Consider the following 24,404-nt stretch of genomic DNA (forward strand, 5'->3'; position numbering starts at 1 on the left):
TCCTTTATAAAGCCTGGCTCATTCTGATCAAGCACCTTCTCACACTACACATGTCAACTCAGCTTTCTCTAATAATGCAAGACAGGAAAGCTGCAGCTTAAAGTTCTTCCTTTTTCCACCTTCCTGAATATCCTTGAGTTCAGACAGTGGGACATTATGACGGAACATCAGTGAAAGAGCTCATTGATTGGGGTGCTTTGGGGGGTGCGCGGGCGTTGTAAATGGACTGAGATGAAAGAAGAAAAAAAGCTGTGTGACGGCAAACTTGTACGTACAGTGTCCCTTTCGTAACATCCACCCACCATTTCCTCTATTGGTACTGTTGATACGTAGCAGGCCCAACATCTAAATATGCTCTTTTCGAGGTCCAAACACCAACAACAGGTTTTAGAAAAGAAACCTGATATAGGACATTTGGGTATTGTCCGCTTTGCCAGTTCTTCCTAAGTCCCTGTACTTTGGGATTGTTCTTGTTTTCATCTGTGGGTTCACAATGGAAACCATATTGAGGTCATAGATTTCAGTGGTACGTGTTTCCCAAAGTCCTTAATTACATCAATCAATATTATTAATTACTGATAGCACAAAGCTAAAACTATTAAAACGATCCTCAATGTTTGCCAAAAAAAGATAACAGAGTTATCTTTTAAGAGCCTTTAATTTGTAAATGCGTACCTATTGTTAGTCTATGTTACAAAAAAAATATTCCAGGCTGTCAGTCTAGGCCGGCGCTTTGGTATTCTATGGCAGTCCGGGGGCCAAATCCGGCCAGGGAATGACAGCAGACCAGAATAAAGAAAATAAGAATAATCATGAAGGTAAAAGTCCGGGCCCCCGGTCCTTAGCTCTCTGGAAATGTGTCCCCCAACCAATTTAGGTGAATATCCCTGGTCTAGGCTGTGGAAAAGAAGACCAAGACCTCTTAAATATAATTTTGTCCAGTGACTCTTCTGTCCACAGTCATGAAAGCTTTAATTTAATCTAAGGTCATAAAATTTTAAATGTATTTTAATCTATTAAGAACCGGCGTCCTCTGCAGTGGGCATTTGTTTTTGGTCTAATTTGTTTACAAATCTAATAATAAAATAGCCGTATAATGCAAAACACAAACGTCCAATGCACATGACGCTGGTTTTAAGAAGGTCTTTTCAATTCTGTTTCTGCCAAATGACCTATTTTTTCAGTAGTAAAATTGTACTTTACTATACTGACTCTTACAGCATAATCGAACATATGTGCTTACAAAAAGAAGCTATTTAAAAAAATAACGTGTTGTAAAAACACATTTAGCCAAGCTGGAAACTATTTTCATCAGCCATCAAAAGAGGATAATGTTTGAAATTTGAAAATGCGCAAACATCATCTGGTTGTAATTAATAGTAAATGATTAGTTAATGAACCCCCTGGCATCAGCTAGAATGGAGGATGTTTACTCAGTTGTTTCATTCAATATGCAGTTGAAGTACAGACATATAATTGAAATCTTATCTTAGTCTGACCCTCGTCTTGTTCTAAGACTTTACAGAAGGCAAAGTACAGAACAGTAGAAAAAAAGACTGCAGTATACATAGTCGACAGTAAATCATTTCGAGCCAGCAATGTGCAAGGTTTATAAAACGACATAAAATAATAAAGTTCTATAAACTTTATGGCCCAGATCAACATGGATAGCTTTGATTACTGACATTGATCTCTGACACTGTTGCAGGTTTTGGCCTTGAATGTCGACTGACTTTATGTTTTATTTCGGCAATGACATTGCGATAACGATTGGCATACTGTGCGAGAAGTATGGGCGTTAGAAATGATCATGATAAAAAATGATCATAAATGTAGCCTTCAGCTCCTTTATCGAAGTGTTCAATTTATATTTGGAGGGGCAAACACCTGTTGTGTTGTAGTCCTGTCCTTAGGCTTAGGAAGACATTTTTGATACACTATTAAGCAATCAGGTCAATATCAAAAAAAGAAAACATCTGGTAAAACTCACTAAAGTGTAATGCTTCTTCACAACAGTCTACTGACAACGTTGACACATGCCAGGCAGCCCTGTGCTCACTCTTCCTTTCCTTGATAGCAACATAGAGATTACACTATCAACAACTCTTCCACGGCCGAACTGACATCCAGCCCTAACCTCCAAAATAACTTCCTGCTGCCAAGAGAGAGCAAAAGTAAAATACAAACAATGGTTAAAGGATAAAGTTAATGGGAGGTCAAGTTGAGTCAGACTGTATTTAGGACAACTTTAAATGGATACTTAGTGGGCACTCACGGTTCATGTGATGTGGTACATCCATACAGTACAATGCAAACCAGTACTACATAATCCATTATAAATGATCTGTCTGTTTCAGTACTATTGGGTGTTTAATGGAATCTATTCAATTACCTGAAAAGGTTTTACATGAACTCTCACCATGAAATTGAATTGCACTTGATGGTTTGTACTATACAAGTATGTCATCGCATTCCTGAAGAGTCTATTTCCAAAGCTGCGGAAATGAAGGCTGAAGTCAAGCATGTACTTGTCATCTGTATGATGAATCCATTTTCCTCACCATATAAGGTAAAATGTCCAACGGAAATGCAGGATTTACTAAGATCCAAATAACACTTGCTAAACAGCGTGTGCAAGCTATAAAAACTTGTGTGTACGGTTCATGAGCATGTTGCGTGTGATCTACTAAGACTGCATGTACACTTGATAAATGCAAAATGAAGTTTTTGCATATATTTATATCGTCCGTCACCATAGAGACACTCATTTACCTCCACATTAATGGCTATTATGGTCCAACCTGTGGCTTTTCGTCATGTTGTTGACATGCAGTACACAAATATAATATGGACCACCTTTTCAGGGCTATATAAAATCGCCATCTAGACAAAAGAGCCTACTTTTTGGAACACTGATGGTGCACTCTGGGAGGCGCTGTGGTGTTGTGATGGTACGTCTAAAATGATCCAAGCGCAAGAAAAAGTAATCTTACAAGACTTTTTTTTTTAAATATTGAAGATATATTTTAATATATATTTACAGTATCATGCAGTCAATTGAGCGTATTAATATATTTCCTATATGAAAAAACATTAGCAGACAGCAAAACAAATCATTTGAGTTTGTTTTAATCAGCCACGTAAAGGGGACCTATCATGCAAAACTAACTTTTCTCACCTATTGGTACCTGTTTTGTGTATTTAAGATCCGCATACAAAAATGTGAAATCAAACCATGGAGACATTGAGGAGATATTTATAAAACAATCTTGCCTTCCTCCATACTTCCTCCAAACGAGCTGTTTGGAATTTGCACAACTTCTGACGTTTTTCCAACATGTGATGTCAGCGGATTTCTCCATACATGATACAGATTTACCCGAAGACCTTTGTGTGAGTCTGCCATTTTAATCCAACGTTGTTGGGGCAGACTGGCTCATACACACACATGCATCCTCCACTGTTGCTATTTCTAATACAAAGTAGCGTATAGTTCTAACTCACATCTGTCAGTAGACTCACTATGGAAGGGACAAAGAGAAGAAACAGTCGAAGTGGAGGCATGTAAATAAGACCGCCCACAGAAGGGCGCATCCTAACGAGATGGTCAGAAAGCGGTTTGAAGATGGTCTGTAAAACATAATCTATGCAAAATGTTGACCAAAGAATCATCATGACATGTTATGTAGATCACAGGGAAGATTTAAATGTAAAAACAAAAGTCATAATATGACCCCTTTAAGTCATCCAGCAGTTATACAATTATAAAATGCCGAATAGACAATATGTCTAATATTTTTATTTTTGACAGTCCAAATATCTTGACACACGCACAGACGGAACATGCTTTCGCAATCGATCACCTCCTTTCTCACACTATTTGTGCTTAACTGTGCCAGTTTGCAAGAACTACTCAGTGACCTGAGATCGGTAGGATGTGAGTTCAAACCCTGGCCGAGTCATACCAAAGACTATAAAAATGGGACCCATTACCTCCCTGCTTGGCACTCAGCATCAAGGGTTGGAATTGGGGGTTAAATCACCAAAAATTATTCCCGGGCACGGCACCGCTGCTGCCCACTGCCCCCCACTGCTCCCCTCACCTCCCAGGGGGGGAACAAGGGGATGGGTCAAATGCAGAGGACAAATTTCACCACACCTAGTGTGTGTGTGACAATCATTGGTACTTCAACTTTAACTTTAACATTCTAGACGTGATGCAAAACAGCGGCTGCAGAACAGTTTTAGTCTTGATAAATCACATTGCGAGTGCAAAATAATTATATTTGCTTCTTCTCTTCCCAGTATTGTGGGAATTCTAATAATCATCATATATTCTGCACATACGGTACATGAAGACAGACACGCTAAATGGATTGCACTCTCTATTTCGCCCATTTAAGAGACACAATCCTCTTTGCACAAGCTTGGTAGTTCAGCTTTGCGTGTGCTCTCAAGTTTACACATGTTTTAATACACGCAAACCTTTATTTAGTAGTTTAGGCCCATAGTGTTATGATAGTTTAAAGGAGTGTTGAGACATTGCAACCTGGTAATGTTGCACAAATACATACTTTTTCCACTAAATATTGCAAGGGTGGTATTTTACTTACTTTACACTCAAAGGAGGTTTCTGATGTCGCACCCCGACGATGTCTCCAGCTGTGCTTATTTTACAAACAATGCACAAAATTGTCGTATTGTGTTTGAAGATGTGCAATTAAACGGCAGGGCCTATTCGGCATGCAAGCCTTTATTAAGCACCTCAGGCAACCGCAATACAACTTAGTTTCGCTACGTAACACTCCAACAACATCGGCATACCGTATTCTGTGGCTGGTAAAGTCAGACTTTCAAAATAAAGTCCGCCCGAAATAACACGGTTGCACCATGGTAACGTGTAAAAATGGCAGCAGATAAACATGTAAAGGTCCCCGGACATAGGAGATCATGTATACTCCTGTTAAGGACACAGAAATGATAAGTCAGACACAAAATGTTTTCCTGTCTAGCTTCCGATTAAATAAAATATAAAGGAAAAAAAACAACCTAATTTCCTATGAGCACAGTTTGCAGTTAGAAACAACACTCAAAACATTGGAAACAAACAAAGGGGGGTTCACGTCCAGGGTACCAAACAGGCTAGGACCGCCCCTGCATACACTCACTGTATATACTTCAGAAAAATGATTGTATGTTCCATCTGCTATACACCCTTGTCACAAGCTCTAACTCACCATAAAAAAAAAATATTCCTCATGCGCACCTAGAGTCAATAACCTCACTTCCTTGATTTATTTGAGGCGTAAACTGGCCACAAAGATTTTCAAAGATGTAAACATGGCAGTTTGGTGTCCATATGAAGCAATGACCTTATTGTCACCCTTGTCCCTCTCGCAGCGGTAAGAAAGCGCTGGTGACCTCACGGCTGGCTAATGTTGTATAACAGTTTTAACGGTGGTAAGACTGACCTCGGTTTCAGATATCCTTGTGTCTAACACACACACACACACACACCACCCACACTAGCCCATATCTCATGCCTCGACTAATTACCATGAATAAATGAAAAGCAAACAAAAATGTTCAACAAATTTTAGGCCCCTTCTACACTAAGCCGGCTAAGGTTATCCAGGATAAATCCCACCTAACCTTATCCTTGTCCACACACATACAATGGTCGTTTAAGACCCCCGCCGGCGCAACGCGACCTAGTACGCATGCGTGGAAAATGCACACGTCATAGTCACCTCCAGTGTTGCTCTGTGTGCAAGTTCTTAGATTTAATTTAACTTATCTGAACAATATCCAGTGTTGTGGTATTTCAATTAACTGGAATCCAGTGTGCTGTGGAGCCCTATTGTAGTGAATCCCACCTGAGCCATCATAAATTAATCAAATCTTTAATGGACATGTACAAGTAAACAATTTGATAAAGAACATTTTACATCAATCAAACTAGGGATCTAGATATCTGGTCAGAACACTCCTCACTCTTTTGCCTTCACCTTCATTGTCCATTTGTTTTTGGTGACTTTATATACTCTGGACCTAGATGTTGAGTCCGCGACATACATGGCGGACAATAACTGATAAGGTCTGCTTTGCTAGTCCAAATGCGTTCGCCATTTTCCGTAGTCTTCCCTCCACGGCCAGGTAATACAAAGCACAGGCTACCTTTTTTTATCACATCCATGGGAGCCTGCATTCTCGTTGTCTTTCCTTCGACAAATGGACGAAGTTTTTCTGTAAGTAGAATCTCAGCTGACCTGTACATTCGAAAGTTATCTTGCCGTCTGAGAAGTGTTGTATCCGAAATAGCTGCAACCGCTTTCTCTTAAGGTATTCATGTGTGATTTCTACAAGCGTCTGTACATGTAGAGGAAGGAGAAAAACGGGCCTGTCTGGATGACTCGCCTCCATCTTTCTAGAGTTTAACCTCCGAGTGGAAACAGGTTGTTATGAAGCTGGCCGTGGCGCGTTCTTTCTGACGTCACTTCCTGTGTGCGGCGCGGTCTTTCTGGCGTCACTTCCTCTCCGAACTCAGTTTGTAAACGATCAATGAGTCCAAACAAAGCTAAGAGCCAGAGATTCAAGAAATACATGGCGCACTTACCCGTGTAAAAAATCATCCAAGGAGGGGAACCTTAAACGATGGTTTAGTGTGGCTGAAACGATGCTTAGGCTAAATAATTATTTGTTTAAGGAGTTATCCGGCTTAATGTAGACCGGGCCTATAATAGACGGTGACTGATGGGCACACGTGCAGCAACGTCCAAACGCTCCAAAAACAGAAATGATCCAAAAACACACAAACGTTGTTAAAGAGATGCAATCGTGCAATAAAAAAAAAAGCAATCAAAGGAACGCTGCAAGATCAAAAACAAATGTAGATAAAACATTGCTGCAAATTCACTGAAAATGACAGAAGTTTGCCAGACCTATGCTGTGGTAACAATCACTACATTCCCATGCACTTGATTAGCCTGACTTTTCAAATAGTTTGTTTTTTTGTATTTTCACATGTATGTGTGAAGAGCAAGTGACCATGTATACTCTCTAATGCAGCTAAGGGTCATACGCCATGTGCCTCCCGTACACTAGGGGGCGCTTGATTCCTTTTAGCGTGGAAAAATGTATTGCTATGACATCACACCAAAACAAAGCATCTTTGCAGATCCTCGCAAGTCAACAGCGCAGTTTTGTTGTACTTCATGCCTGTTGTATAATTGGCAGAGATTACAAATATTACATCTCTATTGGCTATGCTGTTTAAAAGCAGACAGTATCAAATAATTATTATAGATTGTGCCTTGAACATGACACCATGACCAAGAAGGTCCTTTTGGAGTTGCTGGATGCTGGTCTGAATTAAAGACTGGTGTGAGAGAGTTGTTTTGAAGGAATTTTCGGATGGAAAATGGAAATACAACTTTTTGAATGTCTCAAATAAGCTCAATAAACTCTGTGAATTGATAGAAGTTAAAAGTCTGAAGGAAAAGACCATTTGTGCCTCGATGCTGCTTCAGATGAGCATACTTCCCAACCCTCCTGATTTTCTCAGGAGACTCCCGATTTCAGTGCCCCTCCCGAAAATCTCCAGGGGCAACCATTCTCCCGAATTTCTCCCGATTTCCACCCGGAAAACAATATCGGGGGCGTGCCTTAAAGGCACTGCCTTTAGCGTCCGCTTTACTACCAAACAAACAGCGTGCCGGCCCAGTCACATAATATATGCGGCTTTTACACACACATAAGTGAATGCAAGGCATACTTGATCAACAGCCATACAGGTCACACTGAGGGTAGCCGTATAAACAACTTTAACACTGTTACAAATATGCGCCACACTGTGAACCCACACCAAACAAGAATGACAAACACATTTCGGGAGAACATCCGCACCGTAGCACAACATAAACACAACAGAACAAATACCCAGAATCCCTTGCAGCACTAACTCTTCCGGGACGCTACAATATACACCTACCAACAAATTTCCCGCCCCCTCGACCCCCCCCCTCCCCCACCTCAACCCCCCCCCCCCCCCCCCCCCCCCATCTCCCGAATTTGGAGGTCTCAAGGTTGGCAAGTATGCAGATGAGGGTTGCTATTGTTCTGTACACGCTTGCCAGTTGTGTGTAATATAGAGTTATTGCTTTTCCGGTTAAAATTTTTCAATGTAAAAAAATTATAATTCCTCTCATTTACTTTGAACACACTTCACTTCCTCCTTACGCGTTTTACGCCTCCCACCTTGTTGTGCCTGCACTGCGCAGAGGATTCTGGAAAATGTACTGTATTTGCAGACCTGGCCAAGGCTAAAGCGCAAAAAAAACCTATGTTTTTATTTGATACAGGCACACATGCATTATTGCATGTATTATAGTGAAGACTTGCAATAACTGCAATACTGCGGTATCTACAATACTGTTTCACACCTGGTTAATACTGTACATTATCCTTACATTACATCATAAAACTACTGGAGTCGTTAGTACTACATTATACTGGGTTGTTTTTATACAATATTTCTTATCTAAAGCATTTTTAAAGTCACGCTACATGTTAAAATTATTGATCCACAAGGGAAATTGCTTGACACTCAGCAGCTCAATTGTAAAATAATGAAACTGTCAGCAGCTACTTTGATCTGCTGCCACTCTTAATTTTTTAAACAATACGTTTGCAGTGCAGGTTCGAAACGTCATCAAAGAACAAGGCAAACACATATGAAAAAGAGGGAAACATTAAAATAACACAAAGTACATAAAAGACATCAAAGTGCACAGCGCTGATGCAACCTGTTGCCACCACAGAGGTGTTATTTCTACATACAGCTACAAAAGTCAAACGCAATGAAAAACCATAAATGAGGGGGAAAAAAAACAGAAAATAAATAATAAAGTCTACATATTGTACACATATGACTGCACCATGCATAGACAAACGACGTAAAAACACCATCTTAACACCTACATATAATGCAATGCTGCACACCACTGTCTGCTGGGCACCCAGAGATAATTCCAAAATAAATACATAAACAAAGAAACATTTCTGAATATAAATGTTCTCTTAGATGTAGAGTTAGTTATACTGTACTGTATGATACAGTTTTAGATGATGACAATATTCACCATACACAAATTCATGTATTCAATCATGGAATTCTTTTTTGCAATGATTTGACAAAATTAAACAGTATCTTGTCCTTCAACATAATTTTTTTTGTACAATGAATGTCCCATAAGAAAAAAATATGTACAAGTATATATTAAATACTGAATTATCAATTAAAAAAATAAAAATAGGTACAGGAGAGAGAAAAAAATCTAAACAAAAAAAAAAAATCATTGAATGTTTAATACTTATTTTAAAAAACAATATTTCATGAAGTAGTTTTGCTTATAAAGCTCGCCAAAACAGAAAAGCATTGCTCATAAAAACTAGAAATGGAGTGACAATAAACAATGTTGTTTACATTTTTTTGCAATGATTTCACAAAATTAAACTGTATCCTGTCCTTTAACATTATTTTTTTTAATAAACAGTAAGTACAGTGAATGTCCTATAAGAAAAAAATATGTACATGCATATATTAAATACAAAATTATTAATTGAAAAGGATAAAAATAGATACAGGACAAAGAGAGAAAAAAAATCAAAACAAAACAAAAAAATCATTGAATGTTTAATACTTTTTTTTTTAAAACAATATTTCATGAACTAGTTTTGCTCGCCAAAACAGAAAAGCATTGCTCATAAAAACCAGAAATAAAGTGACAATAAACATTGTTGTTTAAAACATTTTGATGAAAACAATGATTTCACAAAATTAAACAGTATCCTGTCCTTTAATATTATTTTGTTTTAAATAAACAGTAAGTACAGTGAATGTCCTATAAGAAAAAAATATGTACATGTATATATTATTGATTGAAAAAAATAAAAAATAGGTACAGGACAGAGAGAGAGAAAAATCCATACAAAACAAAAAAAAAATCATTTAATAATACTTTTTTTTTTTTTTAAATCAATATTTCATGAAGTAGTTTTGCCTGTATAGCTCGCCAAAACAGAAAAGTATTGCTTATAAAAACTAGAAATAAAGTGACAATAAACGTTGTTTTTTTTTTTAAAAAAGCGCAGCGCTTAGGCCGTTGTGGATGACGTAATGCCACCAATCACATCTCCGCTGGGACACGCGCGTGCATCCACTTGTTGCCTTCACAACACTTGTTCTATTTCAAGGGACGACAACAACATGGCTCACGGTGCGGCAAGACGGGAATCCGTGGACACGGAGATGCACAAGGCGGGGGACGCTCGAAAGGCCTTGGTCTGCACAAAGAAGAGGGGCTATGACGTCACACGCAACCCCCACCTGAACAAAGTAAGTCTGCTTTAAACTTGTTGCTTTCATTCTGACCACCGGCTAATGCGTTCAAGTGCTGTAGGACATTTTTAAACACATTTAAATTAACACGCTGGGAACGGAACGTGGATGCAATTCAACCACTGGGATGTATTAGTTATACAAGAATTAATATAACATGCCAGTCACTAATCCTCAATTTACCTTTTCCTGGATGTAAATGGCGGACTTCTAAAGGTTAGCTAGCTAGCTTAAACAATGTCGAATATTTTGATACATCTTTAAATATATATATTTATATATATTATATGCTTAGGTGGTAATTGTATATTTTCAGTCTTCATGCTGTCAGTATTTTCATTAAAACACAAGCAACATTCTGAAAACCCGGTGTACTTGAAGGCAACATTGGCAGGAAGGGTTAGGTATCAGCTTTAGACAGTTATATTTAGAGTTAGAGAGCTCTGACTTGATAGGCACACGCACACTCACCATCAGTGTTAATGTGTTAACCATAATCATATTCACTCACAGCCGATGATGCTTGTTCAATTCAAAATAAATAAATAATAATAGTTTTTTACATGCATTCATACTGCTGCAATGTCATGTGATATCAACATGCTTAATTCCCACGCTGTGTGGAAATGTCTCAGACAGTTTGTGAAAGTGAATTGAGGAACAAGGATTTGATGTTGCCTAGTCAGGCAAAAAAGGGAAAAAGCTGAGCCAACCAAATGACATTCGATTTTTTTTCTAAAAAGTGGGATGACAGGGCCTATTCTCTCGTCTTGTAGTCGTTTCTCATTGTTCCCAGAAAAAAGACTGTGAGCCACTAGGTAGTCTGGGTTAACCTGCTGTCTATTTGTTTTTTTTGTCAGAAGCACATACTGTATGTAACAAAAGCACCATTCTGTAACCTTTCTCGCAAATTCTCGGGATTTGTGCGGTGGGGCCCCAGAGGTCATCAGTCCAGTTTAGGGTGACTGGATCTCTGTCCATGGTACTGACTGACCTGTAAACAGTAACAGTTAATGTTTGATGCTCATTTATGAGCCTCATTTTAAAGGGGAACTGCACTTTTTTTTGGAATGTTGCCTATCATTCACAATCATGAGAGACAAGAGGACAAAAGGTTTTTTGTTGTTGTTTTTTCCCGCTTTCTAACATATAAAAATCGGCTCGTTCTTGGTGGCTAGCAATGCAGCTAACGGTACCTAACAGTTCTGCCACTAAATCACTTTAAAAATGCATTCAAAATCCATCAATACTTCATTCACGTTCCATTACCTGTATAGTAACCAAACTGTAGCAACATTGTTATTGTAAGAGCGAACACTGAGGAACTCTTTTTTTTTTTTTTATAGCGTCCTAACACATTGACATGCTTCGGCATTAGCCGTAGAAGCTAACTACGGCAAGAGATAAGCTAGCTTCTATGTCAACACCAAACGCGTTTGAGTTTGTAATGCACAACACGATTGATTGATTGATTGATTGATTGAGACTTTTATTAGTAGATTGCACAGTACAGTACATATTCCGTACAATTGACCACTAAATGGTAACACCCGAATAAGTTTTTCAACTTGTTTAAGTCGGGGTCCACGTTAATCAATTCATGGTATAAATATATACTATTAGCATGATGCAGTCATCACACAAGTTAATCATCATCAGAGTATATACATTGAATTATTTACATTATTTACAATCCGGGGGGTGGGATGTGGAGGGGGTTGGACGGGGGGGGTTAGGTTTGGTTGATATCAGCACTTCAGTCATCAACAATTATATCATCTGAGAAATGGACATTTAAACAGTGTAGGTCTGACTTCGTAGGATATGTACAGCGAGCAGTGAACATAGTGAGCTCAGAAAGCATAAGAACAAGTATATACATTTGATTATTTACAATCCGGGGAGGCGGGATGTGGTGGAGGGAGGGTGTTAGTCTAGGGTTGTAGTTGCCTTGAGGTGTTCTTTTAGTGCGGTTTGAAGGAGGGTAGAGATGCACTTTCTTTTACACCTGTTGGGAGTGCATTCCATATTGATGTGACATAGAAGGAGAATGAGTTAAGACCTTTGGTAGATCGGAATCTGGGTTTAACGTGGTTAGTGGAGCTCCCCCTGGTGTTGTGGTTATGGCGGTCATTTACGTTATGGAAGTAGTTTGAACATTTACTTCTGTATCAGGGAGATGTAGCGAATTTTATAGACTAGGCTCAGTGCAAGTTGTTTTACTCTGTCCTCCACCCTGAGCCAGCCACTTTGGAGAAGTGGGTAGGAGTGAGGTGTGATCTGGGTGGAGGTCTAGAAGTAACCTGACTAGCTTGTTCTGGGATGTTTGGAGTCTCGATTTGAGGGTTTTGGAGGTGCTGGGGTACCAGGAGGTGCATGCGTAATCGAAAAAAGGGTTGAATGAGAGTTCCCGCTAGAATCTTCATGGTGCTTTTGTTTACCAGTAGAGAAATCTTGTTCGTTGGTTGACCTTTTTGATTACCTTGGTTGCCATTTTATCACAGGAAAGATTAGCCTCTAGAATGGAACCTAGGTAAGTGACCTCATCTTTCCTGGTGATAACAATGTCACCCACTTTAATGGTGAAGTCACTGACTTTCTTAAGGTTGATGTGGGACCCAAATAGGATGGATTCCGTTTTACCTAAGTGGATAGCTTATTGTCCGAGTTCGGCACTGAGGATTTTTGCCACCTGTGCCTTGTCCTTGCCGGATACCAGCAGGGCTGAGTCATCCGCAAACAGGAACAATTCACAGTCGCATGCTGATGACATGTCGTTTATGTATATTAGGAACAGTAAAGGCCCTAATATACTCCCTTGGGGGACTCCACAGCTTACTAGAGAAGAGTGGGGAGGGGGGGGGGGGGGGGGGCACGCAGGGCCGTTAACCTCTACCACCTGTTTCCTCCCCTCCAAGTAAGATTGCATCCAGCTCGATGAGGTTTTATTAAACCCGATTGCTCTGAGCTTATCCAACAGTATAGCGTGGTTAACGGTGTCAAAGGCCTTCTGAAGTCCAGCATGACCATGCCGCAGTATTTGCCCGCGTCCACCTCATGTTAATAATAATAATAATACCTGGGATTTATATAGCGCTTTTCTAAGTACCCAAAGTTGCTTTACATGTTAAAAACCCATCATTCATTCACACCTGGTGGTGGTAAGCTACTTTCGTAGCCACAGCTGCCCTGGGGTAGACTGACGGAAGCGTGGCTGCCAATTTGCGCCTACGGCCCCTCCGACCACCACCTATCATTCATTCAACATTCATTCACCGTGTGAGTGGCACCGGGGCAAGGGTGAAGTGTCCTGCCCAAGGACACAACGGCATGGTAAGAGGCGGGGAGCGAACCTGCAACCCTCAGGTTTCTAACACGGGCGCTCTACCCACTACGCCAGGGGTCACCAACGCGGTGCCCGCGGGCGCCAGGTAGCCCGTAAGGACCAGATGAGTAGCCCGCTGGCCTGTTCTAAAAATAGCTCAAATAGCAGCACTTACCAGTGAGCTGCCTCTATTTTTAAATTGTATTTATTTACTAGCAAGCTGGTCTCGCTTTGCTCGACATTTTTAATTCTAAGAGAGACAAAACTCAAATAGAATTTGAAAATCCAAGAAAATATTTTAAATACTTGGTCTTCACTAACTGACAAAGAAACAGATAACAGATTTGGTGTCCAGTTCAAAGTGTGACATGATTTATTTAAAAATTTGAGAGTTGACTTTTGTATTTTACATGAGTTATTATTTGTACAAACATGGTGCAAAGTAATTCATGATTTGTTAAAAAATGTTAGTGGCTAGCTAATTAAAATGGGATATTGGGATTTCACAAGACTGTCTTAGAAGTGATCATTTGAAAATGTTCAATTTGAAAAATGTGCACTTAGAGAAAATATAAAAATAAAGTGTTGCATATTGATATTTATCTGTTTCTATATATATTTATTGTGAGAAATCATTAAGATGATCAGTGTTTCCACAAAGATAAATATAATTAATTATTAATAATAACATAGAGTTAAAGGTAAATTGCGCAAATTGGCTATTTCTGGCAATTTATTTAAGTGTGTATCAAACTGGTAGCCCTTCGCATTAATCAGTACACAAGAAGTAGCTCTTGGTTTCAAAAAGGTTGGTGACCCCTGCACTACGCCATGCCGCCCCAACAGGCATGGCGTTGACCACATCAACAGTGTTTGATGTGGTCGGTCAGATAGAGAAGGCATGTGTCAGTGGAGTGGTTGGTTCTGAAGCCGGATTGGAATTTGTACATGAGTTTTTTAGTGGCAAGGTAACTATCGACCTGTTCATAAACTATTTTCTCCATTACTTTCGAAATGGAACTGAGAATAGAAACAGGTCGGTAGTTACCAGGTTATAATTTGCTTCCTTTTTTGAAAAGGGGAGATACTCTTGATATCTTGAAATCTTTTGGTACTTGGCCTTGTTTAATTGAGAGGTTTATTATGTGTGTGATGATTGGGGCAATGGTGGTGGCAGAGTCCCTGAGGAATCTGGAGGGGATATTGTCAAGGCCGGTGGCCTTGTTAGGTGCTCAATGTTTTGAGCACCTCGTCAGCTGAGACCATTTCTAATTTGAAATCGTTGTTGAATACTCCTAGCTTTTTGTAGTTGGTTTTAATGTGTTCTACACCAAAGCGACCAGAGTGGTGGGACAGCTTGTGAACTAGAGTTGTGGCTATGCTGGTGAAAATGGTGTTAAGTCTGCTTGCAACCTCCAGTTTTTCTGTAATGAAGGAGTCGGCCTCCTTGATGTTGATGTTAGTGAGTCTGGTTTTAAGTTTCTGGCTGAACATGAAGCTGGTTGTTGAGGATTTTCCAGAGCTCACATGGCTTATTTGTGTTTTTCTCTATTTTGTCGTTAATGTAATTTTTTTAAAAGGATTTAGTCAGGTTGTTTGCCTTCTTTCTTACTTTATTGCATTGCTTTTTGAGTGTTGTAAAAAGCAATGCAATAAATTAAGAAATAAGGCAAACAACCTGACTAAATCCTTAAAAAAAAAGATAAAACCCTAATCTGTACTGACTGAAAAACATTAACAATCATGTTACAGTATCTGTAAAGTATTAGCCCGCATTTCATGTTTTGTTTGTACACAGCTTGCCAGACAGCGTATTATGCTCTCTGTCATGATACAAACATGACATGCTGCATGTATCATGATCAATACTCGATGGACAGCTGTCTGTTTGGTCCAGCTTGTCACAGACGTTTTTACCAGTTAATTATGGGTAAGCACTCCATTTATGATGAAATAGCTTGGCGTCAGGTTCCACATTTTGCAGCTTCGATTCACTCTCACCACACGTTCTCGGCTTCCGTCTGCTCCAACGTCTCACATTTCTTTAGTACTCGCTTCTAGAAGCAGTAGTTCATTCTTCATAAATTAGGATTCAACAAGATAAGGGTTGTGAATCCGCATTTGTCCAAAAATAATTGTCTTTGTTGTTTGTTACCAATCTGTCATGATTAGAACACACTCTTGTTTGAATCTGGAAGTAAGAACTCATGTTTGTTGCCGGAAGTCGGACGTGCACTGTTATGGAAACGGAAATAAATGCGCCAAATAATTAGTTTCGGCAATGCTTACAATGACCAAAATACGGTAAATAGTATAATCATTTGGTGATTTTGTCATGATCCGTGGCCCGTATCATGTTTTGTTTAGTTATGTTCTGTTAGTTTTGGACTCCCTTATTTCCTGTTTTGTGCACCTCTGGGTTTGTTTTTGGTTTCCATGGGGATTAATTGGTTCACCTGCCTCTGGTTAGTGGTCGGCACGCTCTCCTGCTGTCGACCACTCATCAGAGAGCTATTTATTCACCTTTCTCGCCACGCTCAGTCTGGCTTTATTGTTTGCTGAATGCAACAGTTATGTGGGTATTCTTGTTTTCTAGCTCTTGATTCCTGTTCCAAGTGGTTACCATAGCTTCCTGTGCGATTGGCACGTTTTCCTTATGTTTTGTTTTTGTCTACTTGTATCTACGGTGTATGATTTATGAGAAATAAATCATCTCCTACCTCACGCTTTCGTCCGGAGTTGTCCGTCTGCATCCCGGGAGAACGACCGCAGAAAGATGCGGCCCCAACGTAACAGATTTAACCCCCAATTCCAACCTTTGATGCTGAGTGCCAAGCATCAAGGGTTGGAATTGGGGGTTAAATCACCAAAATGAATCCCGAGCGCGGCCACCACTGCTGCTCACTGCTCCCCTCACCTCCCAGTGGGTGGAGCAAGGGAATGGGTCAAATGCAGAGAGTAATTTCACCACACCTAGTGTGTGTGTGACTATCAGTGGTACTTTAACTTTAACTTTAATTTAGAAAATACATGGATATTACGTACTGTTACAAAAGTGTCCGTTACTACATTATACTGTATATAGACTTGCAGTGGGTATACAAAATGTTGATGGAGGGTTTTAAAGTAGTTTGAAATGGCTTTGAAAGCGGCAACGGTGACTCCTAAGCGTTTTTTTTAAATCATCTTTAAAATCCTGTGTAACGGGCACATTTATACTAACATTTAATATTTACATATTTTGATGATTTTAAGCATACGGCATTAATTTAAAAAACGCAACACGTTTGCTTTTTTTTTTTTTCTTCATCACTGATTATTAACGCAGACTTAATGACAGCCAACAAACATAATAAAACATCGCTTACTGTGCAACGTCTGCTATCATTAGAATGCAAACTGCTGGGATGTTCATATATTCCTATTTAGATGAAGAATGAACATTAACCTCGCGAAGAATTTGGGTGAGGGTGATCAAGCATCTTTTCGTGTCATTCTTTTCCGCGTCCTAAATCGGTGTCAAATTGTATCAACTTGTCGGAATACGTACTCAGACTTGTTCTGTCCAGGTGAGATGCAAGATTTATGATCTACAATAAACTTATATTTACATTGAATATTAACCAAGTATTAGTAATAATGTTAGTATAAGTGCACAAACTATTTATAGCGGCACCGTGATCACTAGCTTGTGTGCTTATATTGACATACTTGGCTGGTGAGCTGCTTCCTTGCCTCGGTGCTGGTGAAAGTTTATTCTAGATCATAAATCATGCCTCTCACCTTGATAGTATGGATGAGGGTATAATCAGCAGGTTGGTACACTTTGACAGCCAATTTAGACCTGATAATGGCGAGAAAGACATAAAAAGATGCTTGGTTTTACCCACCTTTTCCTTGTGAGTATTATTAGTCATTCTTCATCTAAACGGGACTATAGCAATATTCTATCAGTCGGCATCCTAATGACAGCAGACATTGTACAGTAAGTGATGCGTTATTGTTTGTTGGCTCTCATAAGGTCTGCAGTGAGTAATAATCAGTGATATTGTTAAAGAAAAATGCGAAAATCATGATGTGTTTTTGAAATTAATGTGCCACGTACGCTTAAAATTCTAAAATGTGTAAATGTTACATTTTGATATAAATGTGGTGGTTATTACATTACATATATATATACTTACATCATGTATATAAAACCTTAATGGAGATGTTTGGATGTTTTTAAGAGCTTTATAGGCAGAATGGAGCGGCTTCCATAGACTCCATTGTAATCAGACTGTTTTATTTATTTACTATTTAGAATCCATTAAAAAAGAAAAACATATGTGTTTTTGTCTTACATAAGGATTGCGAATGATAGGTAAAATTCCAAAACAAATGCAGTTCCCCTTTAAGGACTCCAATCCTGAAACCACCAAATTTTGCAAATGAACCCTGCATGCTTCTGTTACGGAACTTAAGGGAGGTCAGTGTTGTGAGTGAGGTGAGGCATGTCCTCACGTGTTACGCCTAATAAGAAGAAAAATCAGCATTTGTTACACATGTGTGCTCCGTCCCAATGTCACAGTGAGCAACGAGTCGGCTGGGTTTCATATAGGTGCTAATCAAGTGGAGGTCATGTTTCTCAATTTATGCCAAATGTGGTCAATTTCTGGAGACACAAACTTGCTATGCAGCCAAGCATTCATGGTTGATTTAACACAGGGGTCGGCAACCCAAAATGTTGAAAGAGCCATATTGGAGCAAAAATACAAAAACAAATCTGTCTGGAGCCGCAACAAATGTAAAGCCATATTACATACAGATAGTGTGTCATGAGATATACATTGAATTGAGATGACTTAAAGGAAACTAAATGAGCTCAAATATAGCTACAAATGAGGCATAATGATGCAATATGTACATATAGCTAGCCTAAATAGCATGTTAGCATCGATTAGCTTGCAGTCATGCAGTGACCAAATATGTCTGATTAGCACTCCAAACAAGTCAATAACATCAACAAAACTCACCTTTGTGAATTCATGCACAACGTTAAAAGTTTGGTGGACAAAATGAGACAGAAAAAGAAGAGGCATAAAACACGTCCTAGAAAGTCGGAGAAAGTTATACATGGAAACAAACTAAGGTGAGTTCAAGGACCGCCAAAATTAGTAGGACAAAACGGCGCTTGTCAAATACTCGAATCAGTGAAGCATGTTTAATACAAACAGTGTGCTTTATAACAATTAGGGAGGTTTGTGTCATGTTTGTCCTCATACAGAAACCATATCAAAACAAAATTTATTTATTTTCCCCCTCATCTTTTTCAATTTTTCAAACATTTTTGAAAAAGCTTCAGAGAGCCACTAGGGCGGCGCTAAAGAGCCACATGCGGCTCTAGAGCCGCGGGTTGCCGACCCCTGATTTAACAGAACATATACATAGCAATGATCGTAGATTTAGTAGTGGTTTAAGGTCCATCTGCACATCATTTTCCGATGATACTTTTTAACCATCTAGCATTCTGTGATTTTTTTCTGAAACTATTAAAAAAGTTGCACCCAAAGTAATGTAAATATAACATTGTGAACCATTTGCAGTATGTCTGGCCTCTTGTCAGCAAAACAGTTTCCCCCCCCCCCATCAGTCAGAATGTGTAAAACTTGGCCTGCCGAGTTGATACTTTTGGCGCGCCAAAGGGTGGTCCCAAATGTAAAACATATTCATACTGACCTCTTTCAAACTCACAAAATCATTAGCTGTGTTTCCATTGCAGTTTTTGGCAAAATAAAAGTGATATTTCAAAATTAAAGTACAATTGCGACTTATAGGTGTTTCCATTATAGGTTGTTTTGCGTCAAGAGCCATAATTCTTGTTAAATCTCGTCCCGCGAGACTACTTTGAGGAAGATGGATGCTTTGTGATTCCATGGTTTTAGAGCTGTCATTAGAATGGCAGCCACTGCTGTTGCTCTGATTGTCAATAGAAGACGACTGCATTGCTCAAAGGCAAAGTCCTTACGTATGGCAGCGGCCGTTGATTGATTGATTGATTGATTGAAACTTTTATTAGTAGATTGCACAGTACAGTACATATTCCGTACAATTGACCACTAAATGGTAACACACGAATAAGTTTTTCAACTTGTTTAAGTCGGGGTCCACGTTAATCCATTCATGGTACAAATATATACTATCAGCATAATACAGTCATCACACAAGTTAATCATCAATGAGGTTTTTTTGGGAGAGAATTGTGAACAAGGAATTTTAGACAAATTGTGGATTCCCCCTCGCCATTTTCAGGCACGTGGGTCTCTCCGAGCCTGCATGTCGGCCTCTATTGCCGGGAAGGGACTTGGCCGACCAATCAGAAGTGAGACCAAGACGACTCGTCTGCCTGTTAATGTTTAACTCCTCATTTGAATCCTAATAGATCAAGCCCCGAGTGATTATTATTTTTGTCATGATGTGTCACTAAATGGTCCCTAGTGTGTGAATGTGAGTGGGAATGTTGTCTGTCTATCTGTGTTGGCCCTGCGATGAGGTGGTGACTTGTCTAGGGTGAACCCCGCCTTCCGCCCGAATGCAGCTGAGATAGGCTCCAGCACCCCCCGCGACCCCAAAAGGGATAAGCGGTAGACCAGGGGTCGGCAACCCGCGGCTCCGGAGCCGCATGCGGCTCCTTGACCACTCTGATGCGGCTCAGCTACATACATGCCGACCCCCCCGATTTTCCCAGGAGATTTATGGATCTCAGTGTCTCTCATAGATTACTCCCAGGGAAAAAATAATCCTTTTTACACTCTTACTTACTAAATAAAGGGCGTGCCCTAATTGCACTGCAGCAATTGTCCTCTATAGCATTTACATACAGCGTGCCAGTCCAGCCACATGTTGCATGTTGTCATTACTTGCATACAGGAGACAGCAAAGCATACTTACTCATCAGCCACACAGCTTACACTGACAGTAGCCGTATCAAACAACTTTAACATTGTTACGTTACAAATATGCGCCACACTGTGAACCCACACCAAAAAAGAATGAAAAACACATTTCTGGAGAACATCCCACCGTAACACAACATAAACACAACAGAACCATTACCCAGAATCCCATGCAGCCCTAACTCTTCCGGTCTACATTATACACCCCCGCTACCACCAAATCCCCCCACACATCAACCCCCGCCCCTCTCCGTGCGTTGGTTGAGCGGAAGAGTTAGGGCTGCATGGGATTCTGGGTATTGGTACCGTCAGTGTAAGATGTGTAGCTGCTGAGTTAGTAGCCTTGCTGTCTCTTACGTGAGCAAGCTAGAACAGCATTCCACTTGTGGTCGAGCAGGTACACTGTCAGGGCAGACTGTAGAGGGCGCCAAATGTAGTGTCATCACGCTCTGATATTCGGGAGTCTCCCGGGAAAAATTAGAGGGTTGGCAAGTATGACGCCATAAAGCGGCTATCAAGCGACATTCATGCAAAACTCGCGGGCTGCACTAACATCAAATTTCCACATTAAAGTGCGTGCCGGTGCGTGTGTCTGAGACCCCTGGTTAACATAGCACAAAGCATGTAAGCTTTGTATGCGGTGATTTTCATTTTAAATTTTTTTTTGTGGCTCCCATTACTTTCTATAATTTGTGAAACTTGCCAAAATGGCTCTTTGAGTGGTAAAGGTTGCCGACCCCTGCGGTAGACAATGGATTTCTTTGACCACATCAGCAGAAATACAGGTCTGTGATTTTCAAGGCTGTATGTTCGTCAGTGTAATTGTTGTCCATTGACAGTCATACAGCCAAATATTTAGATCAAATCAGTCGTCATCCGGCAATCTTTGTCACTTGTCATCAATCATTCATTAATTCTTTCCTCCCGCAACATTGCACAGAGTTCCTTCGAGTGTAAAAACAACAGTAATCGCCTGTTAGCGTTTCACATTTATCTTTTATATCCGACTTACCTACTGACACCTGCACCAGTAATATGTTGTTGTTCTTTCTTTCTCTTTCTTTCTTTAGTTTATTTCGAACATGAACACACTTACATCTTAATACATCACACAATTTCATATCATTTCATTTTACATCATGCCCGAAAAGGAGTAGGACGAAGCAAAGCTTATTTAATCCTACCCCTTTCCCACTTCAAAGCGTTTACAATGATATAGAATCATTTACTGACCTTTTTATATAATAAAATTATTATCATTAGCCTTTATTTAACCAGGTAAAATCCCATTGAGATCAAAGATCTCTTTTCCAAGGGAGACCTGGCCAAGAGGGCAGCAGCAAGGTTACATTAAAAACAGTAAACAAATACATAAAACATCACATTTACGACATTAAAACTTGCTCACATAACACATGTGCATACAGACAAGGTAGACTGCAGTCCTTTCACAGAAGCTTTAAACTCATTCAACGTAACAAGGGTTTGAAGTTTAATATTCGATTGTAGGTTATTCCAAGCCTTCGCTGCTGAAAACCTAAATGCTTTCTTGCCCAGTTCAGTTCTTACTTTGGGGACGACAAATTGCAGAACATTCATTGAACGAAGATTGTGACTTCCTTGTTTCTTTGTTAAAAGACAAGACAGATAAGATGGAGTGATACCCAGAATGGTTTTGTAGATGAAAACATACCAATGATTGAGTAATAACATCTATGAATTAGTATATACAACAGTTTTATAATATGTAATTAATTAATTCAGTCATTATTAACATACTGAGATCAATCAATCAATCAATCAATCAATGTTTATTTATATAGCCCTAAATCACAAGTGTCTCAAAGGGCTGTACAAGCCACAACGACATCCTCGGTACAGAGCCCACATACGGGCAAGGAAAAACTCACCCCAGTGGGACGTCGGTGAATGACTATGAGAAACCTTGGAGAGGACCGCATATGTGGGTAACCCCCCCCCCCCCTCTAGGGGAGACCGAAAGCAATGGATGTCGAGTGGGTCTGACATAATATTGTGAAAGTCCAACACATCAGCGAGAGTCCAGTCCATAGTGGGGCCAGCAGGAACCATCCCGAGTGGAGACGGGTCAGCAGCGATGAGATGTCCCCATCTGATGAACAGGCTAGCGGTCCACCCCGGGTTTGGAGCAGAGTAGAAAAGAAAAGAAAAGAAACGGCAGATCAACTGGTCTAAAAAGGGAGTCTATTTAAAGGCTAGAGTATACAAATGAGATGAAGAATATCTTATTTTTAATAAGGTTAGAAGTATTTCTCATAATTCTTCTTCTTTGTACTTTGTGAGCACTTATTTTGAACAACCTCTTAAACTGGATCATATCAGTACAATTTTTAACTTCTTTACTTAATCCATTCCATAATTTGATTCCACATACTGATATACTGAAAGTTTTAAGTGTTGTACATGCATATAAATGTTTTAAATTATTTTTTCCTCTAAGGTTATATTTCTCCTCTTTAGTTGAGAAGAATTGTTGTACATTCTTTGGTTGCAGGTTATAGATTGCTTTGTACATCATTTTAGCTGTTTGCAATTTTACCAAATCATCAAACTTTAATATTTTTGACTTAATAAATAAAGGGTTTGTATGTTCTCTATATCCAACATTATGTATTATTCTAACTGATTTTTTTCGTAACACGGTTAGCGAATGTAGCGCACATTTGTAGTTATTTCCCCATATTTCTGCACAATAACTCAGATATGGTAACACAAGCGAGCAGTAGAGAATATGAAGTGATTTTTGGCCCAGGACGTGTTTTGTTTTATTCACTATTGAAATGTTTTTTGCCACCTTATGTTGTATGTTTTCTATATGAGATTTCCAGTTCATTTGATCATCTATTAATACTCCCAAAAATCTGGTTTCTTTTACCCTTTCGATGTCTACTCCGTCTATTTGTATTCGTGTATGATGCTCTTTTCTACTATTACCAAATAGCATTATTTTAGTTTTACTGAGATTCAAAGATAGTCTGTTTTTGTCAAACCATCTTTTTAATTTATTCATTTCTTATGTTATTATTTGTATTATCTTCTGTGTGTTCTCTCCTGAACAAAAAGCAGTTGTATCGTCTGCAAATAATTTCAAATTCCACATTAAAGTAGGCCTGGGCCAATATTCGATAAGTCAATTAGCCGACAATAAATAAAAATGAAGTCGGTAAGTTTTCCAGCGTGGATAAATCTCCATGTGCATACTTCAAGAGCATTCACACTTTTCATCAGTTTCAGCAGCTGTGTGCGTTTGTACCATAGCGGAATGAAAAGAAGTGGGGGAATTCTCTTTCCTTCATTAAGTGTCTTTGACTCTTTGTGCGGCGAGGCGGGGGGGGGGGGGGGGGGGGGGGGGGTTTGCTGGCCCCAGAGTCGTAAATAAAGAGAGTATGGTCAACTAAACAACAGGCGCCATTCGTGCTACCAAGGACATGTGTGGGTGTGCCCGGTTGCATGCAATTGCTGTCGTTTTGATGTTTGTAATTCTGATGAAATAAACCAAAAATAATGTGTTTATATATTCGAAACATACTCCAGCTCATAAACTTACGATTAAACATGCTTTTTTTTCTTGAAAGTATCATTTTGCGGCCGTATTTGATGCACTGTGTTGCTGCATTCAAGCACTGTTTAGTGACCAGCAGGCACACTAACACCCACCTGGCGGCGCACAGAACTACCAAAAAAATAACTTATTACCCACATTTTG

At 39.5% G+C, this 24,404-nt stretch overlaps 1 protein-coding gene across 3 annotated transcripts in view; it reads left to right on the forward strand.

Moving 5' to 3' along the window:
• The first annotated feature begins 10,174 nt into the window (after window positions 1–10,174).
• The window catches only part of me1 (malic enzyme 1, NADP(+)-dependent, cytosolic), a 194,088-nt gene continuing 179,858 nt past the window's right edge, over window positions 10,175–24,404 (forward strand). For all 3 annotated transcript variants that reach the window (XM_062063613.1, XM_062063615.1, XM_062063612.1), the window contains exon 1: window positions 10,175–10,396. In XM_062063613.1, the coding sequence (XP_061919597.1) occupies window positions 10,178–10,396 (219 nt within the window). In that variant the 5' untranslated portion in view covers window positions 10,175–10,177. The remainder of the gene's footprint in view (window positions 10,397–24,404) is intronic.

The sequence above is a fragment of the Entelurus aequoreus genome, linkage group LG11 (genome assembly GCF_033978785.1).
Source record: "Entelurus aequoreus isolate RoL-2023_Sb linkage group LG11, RoL_Eaeq_v1.1, whole genome shotgun sequence".
In the NCBI taxonomy this organism is placed as follows: domain Eukaryota; kingdom Metazoa; phylum Chordata; class Actinopteri; order Syngnathiformes; family Syngnathidae; genus Entelurus; species Entelurus aequoreus.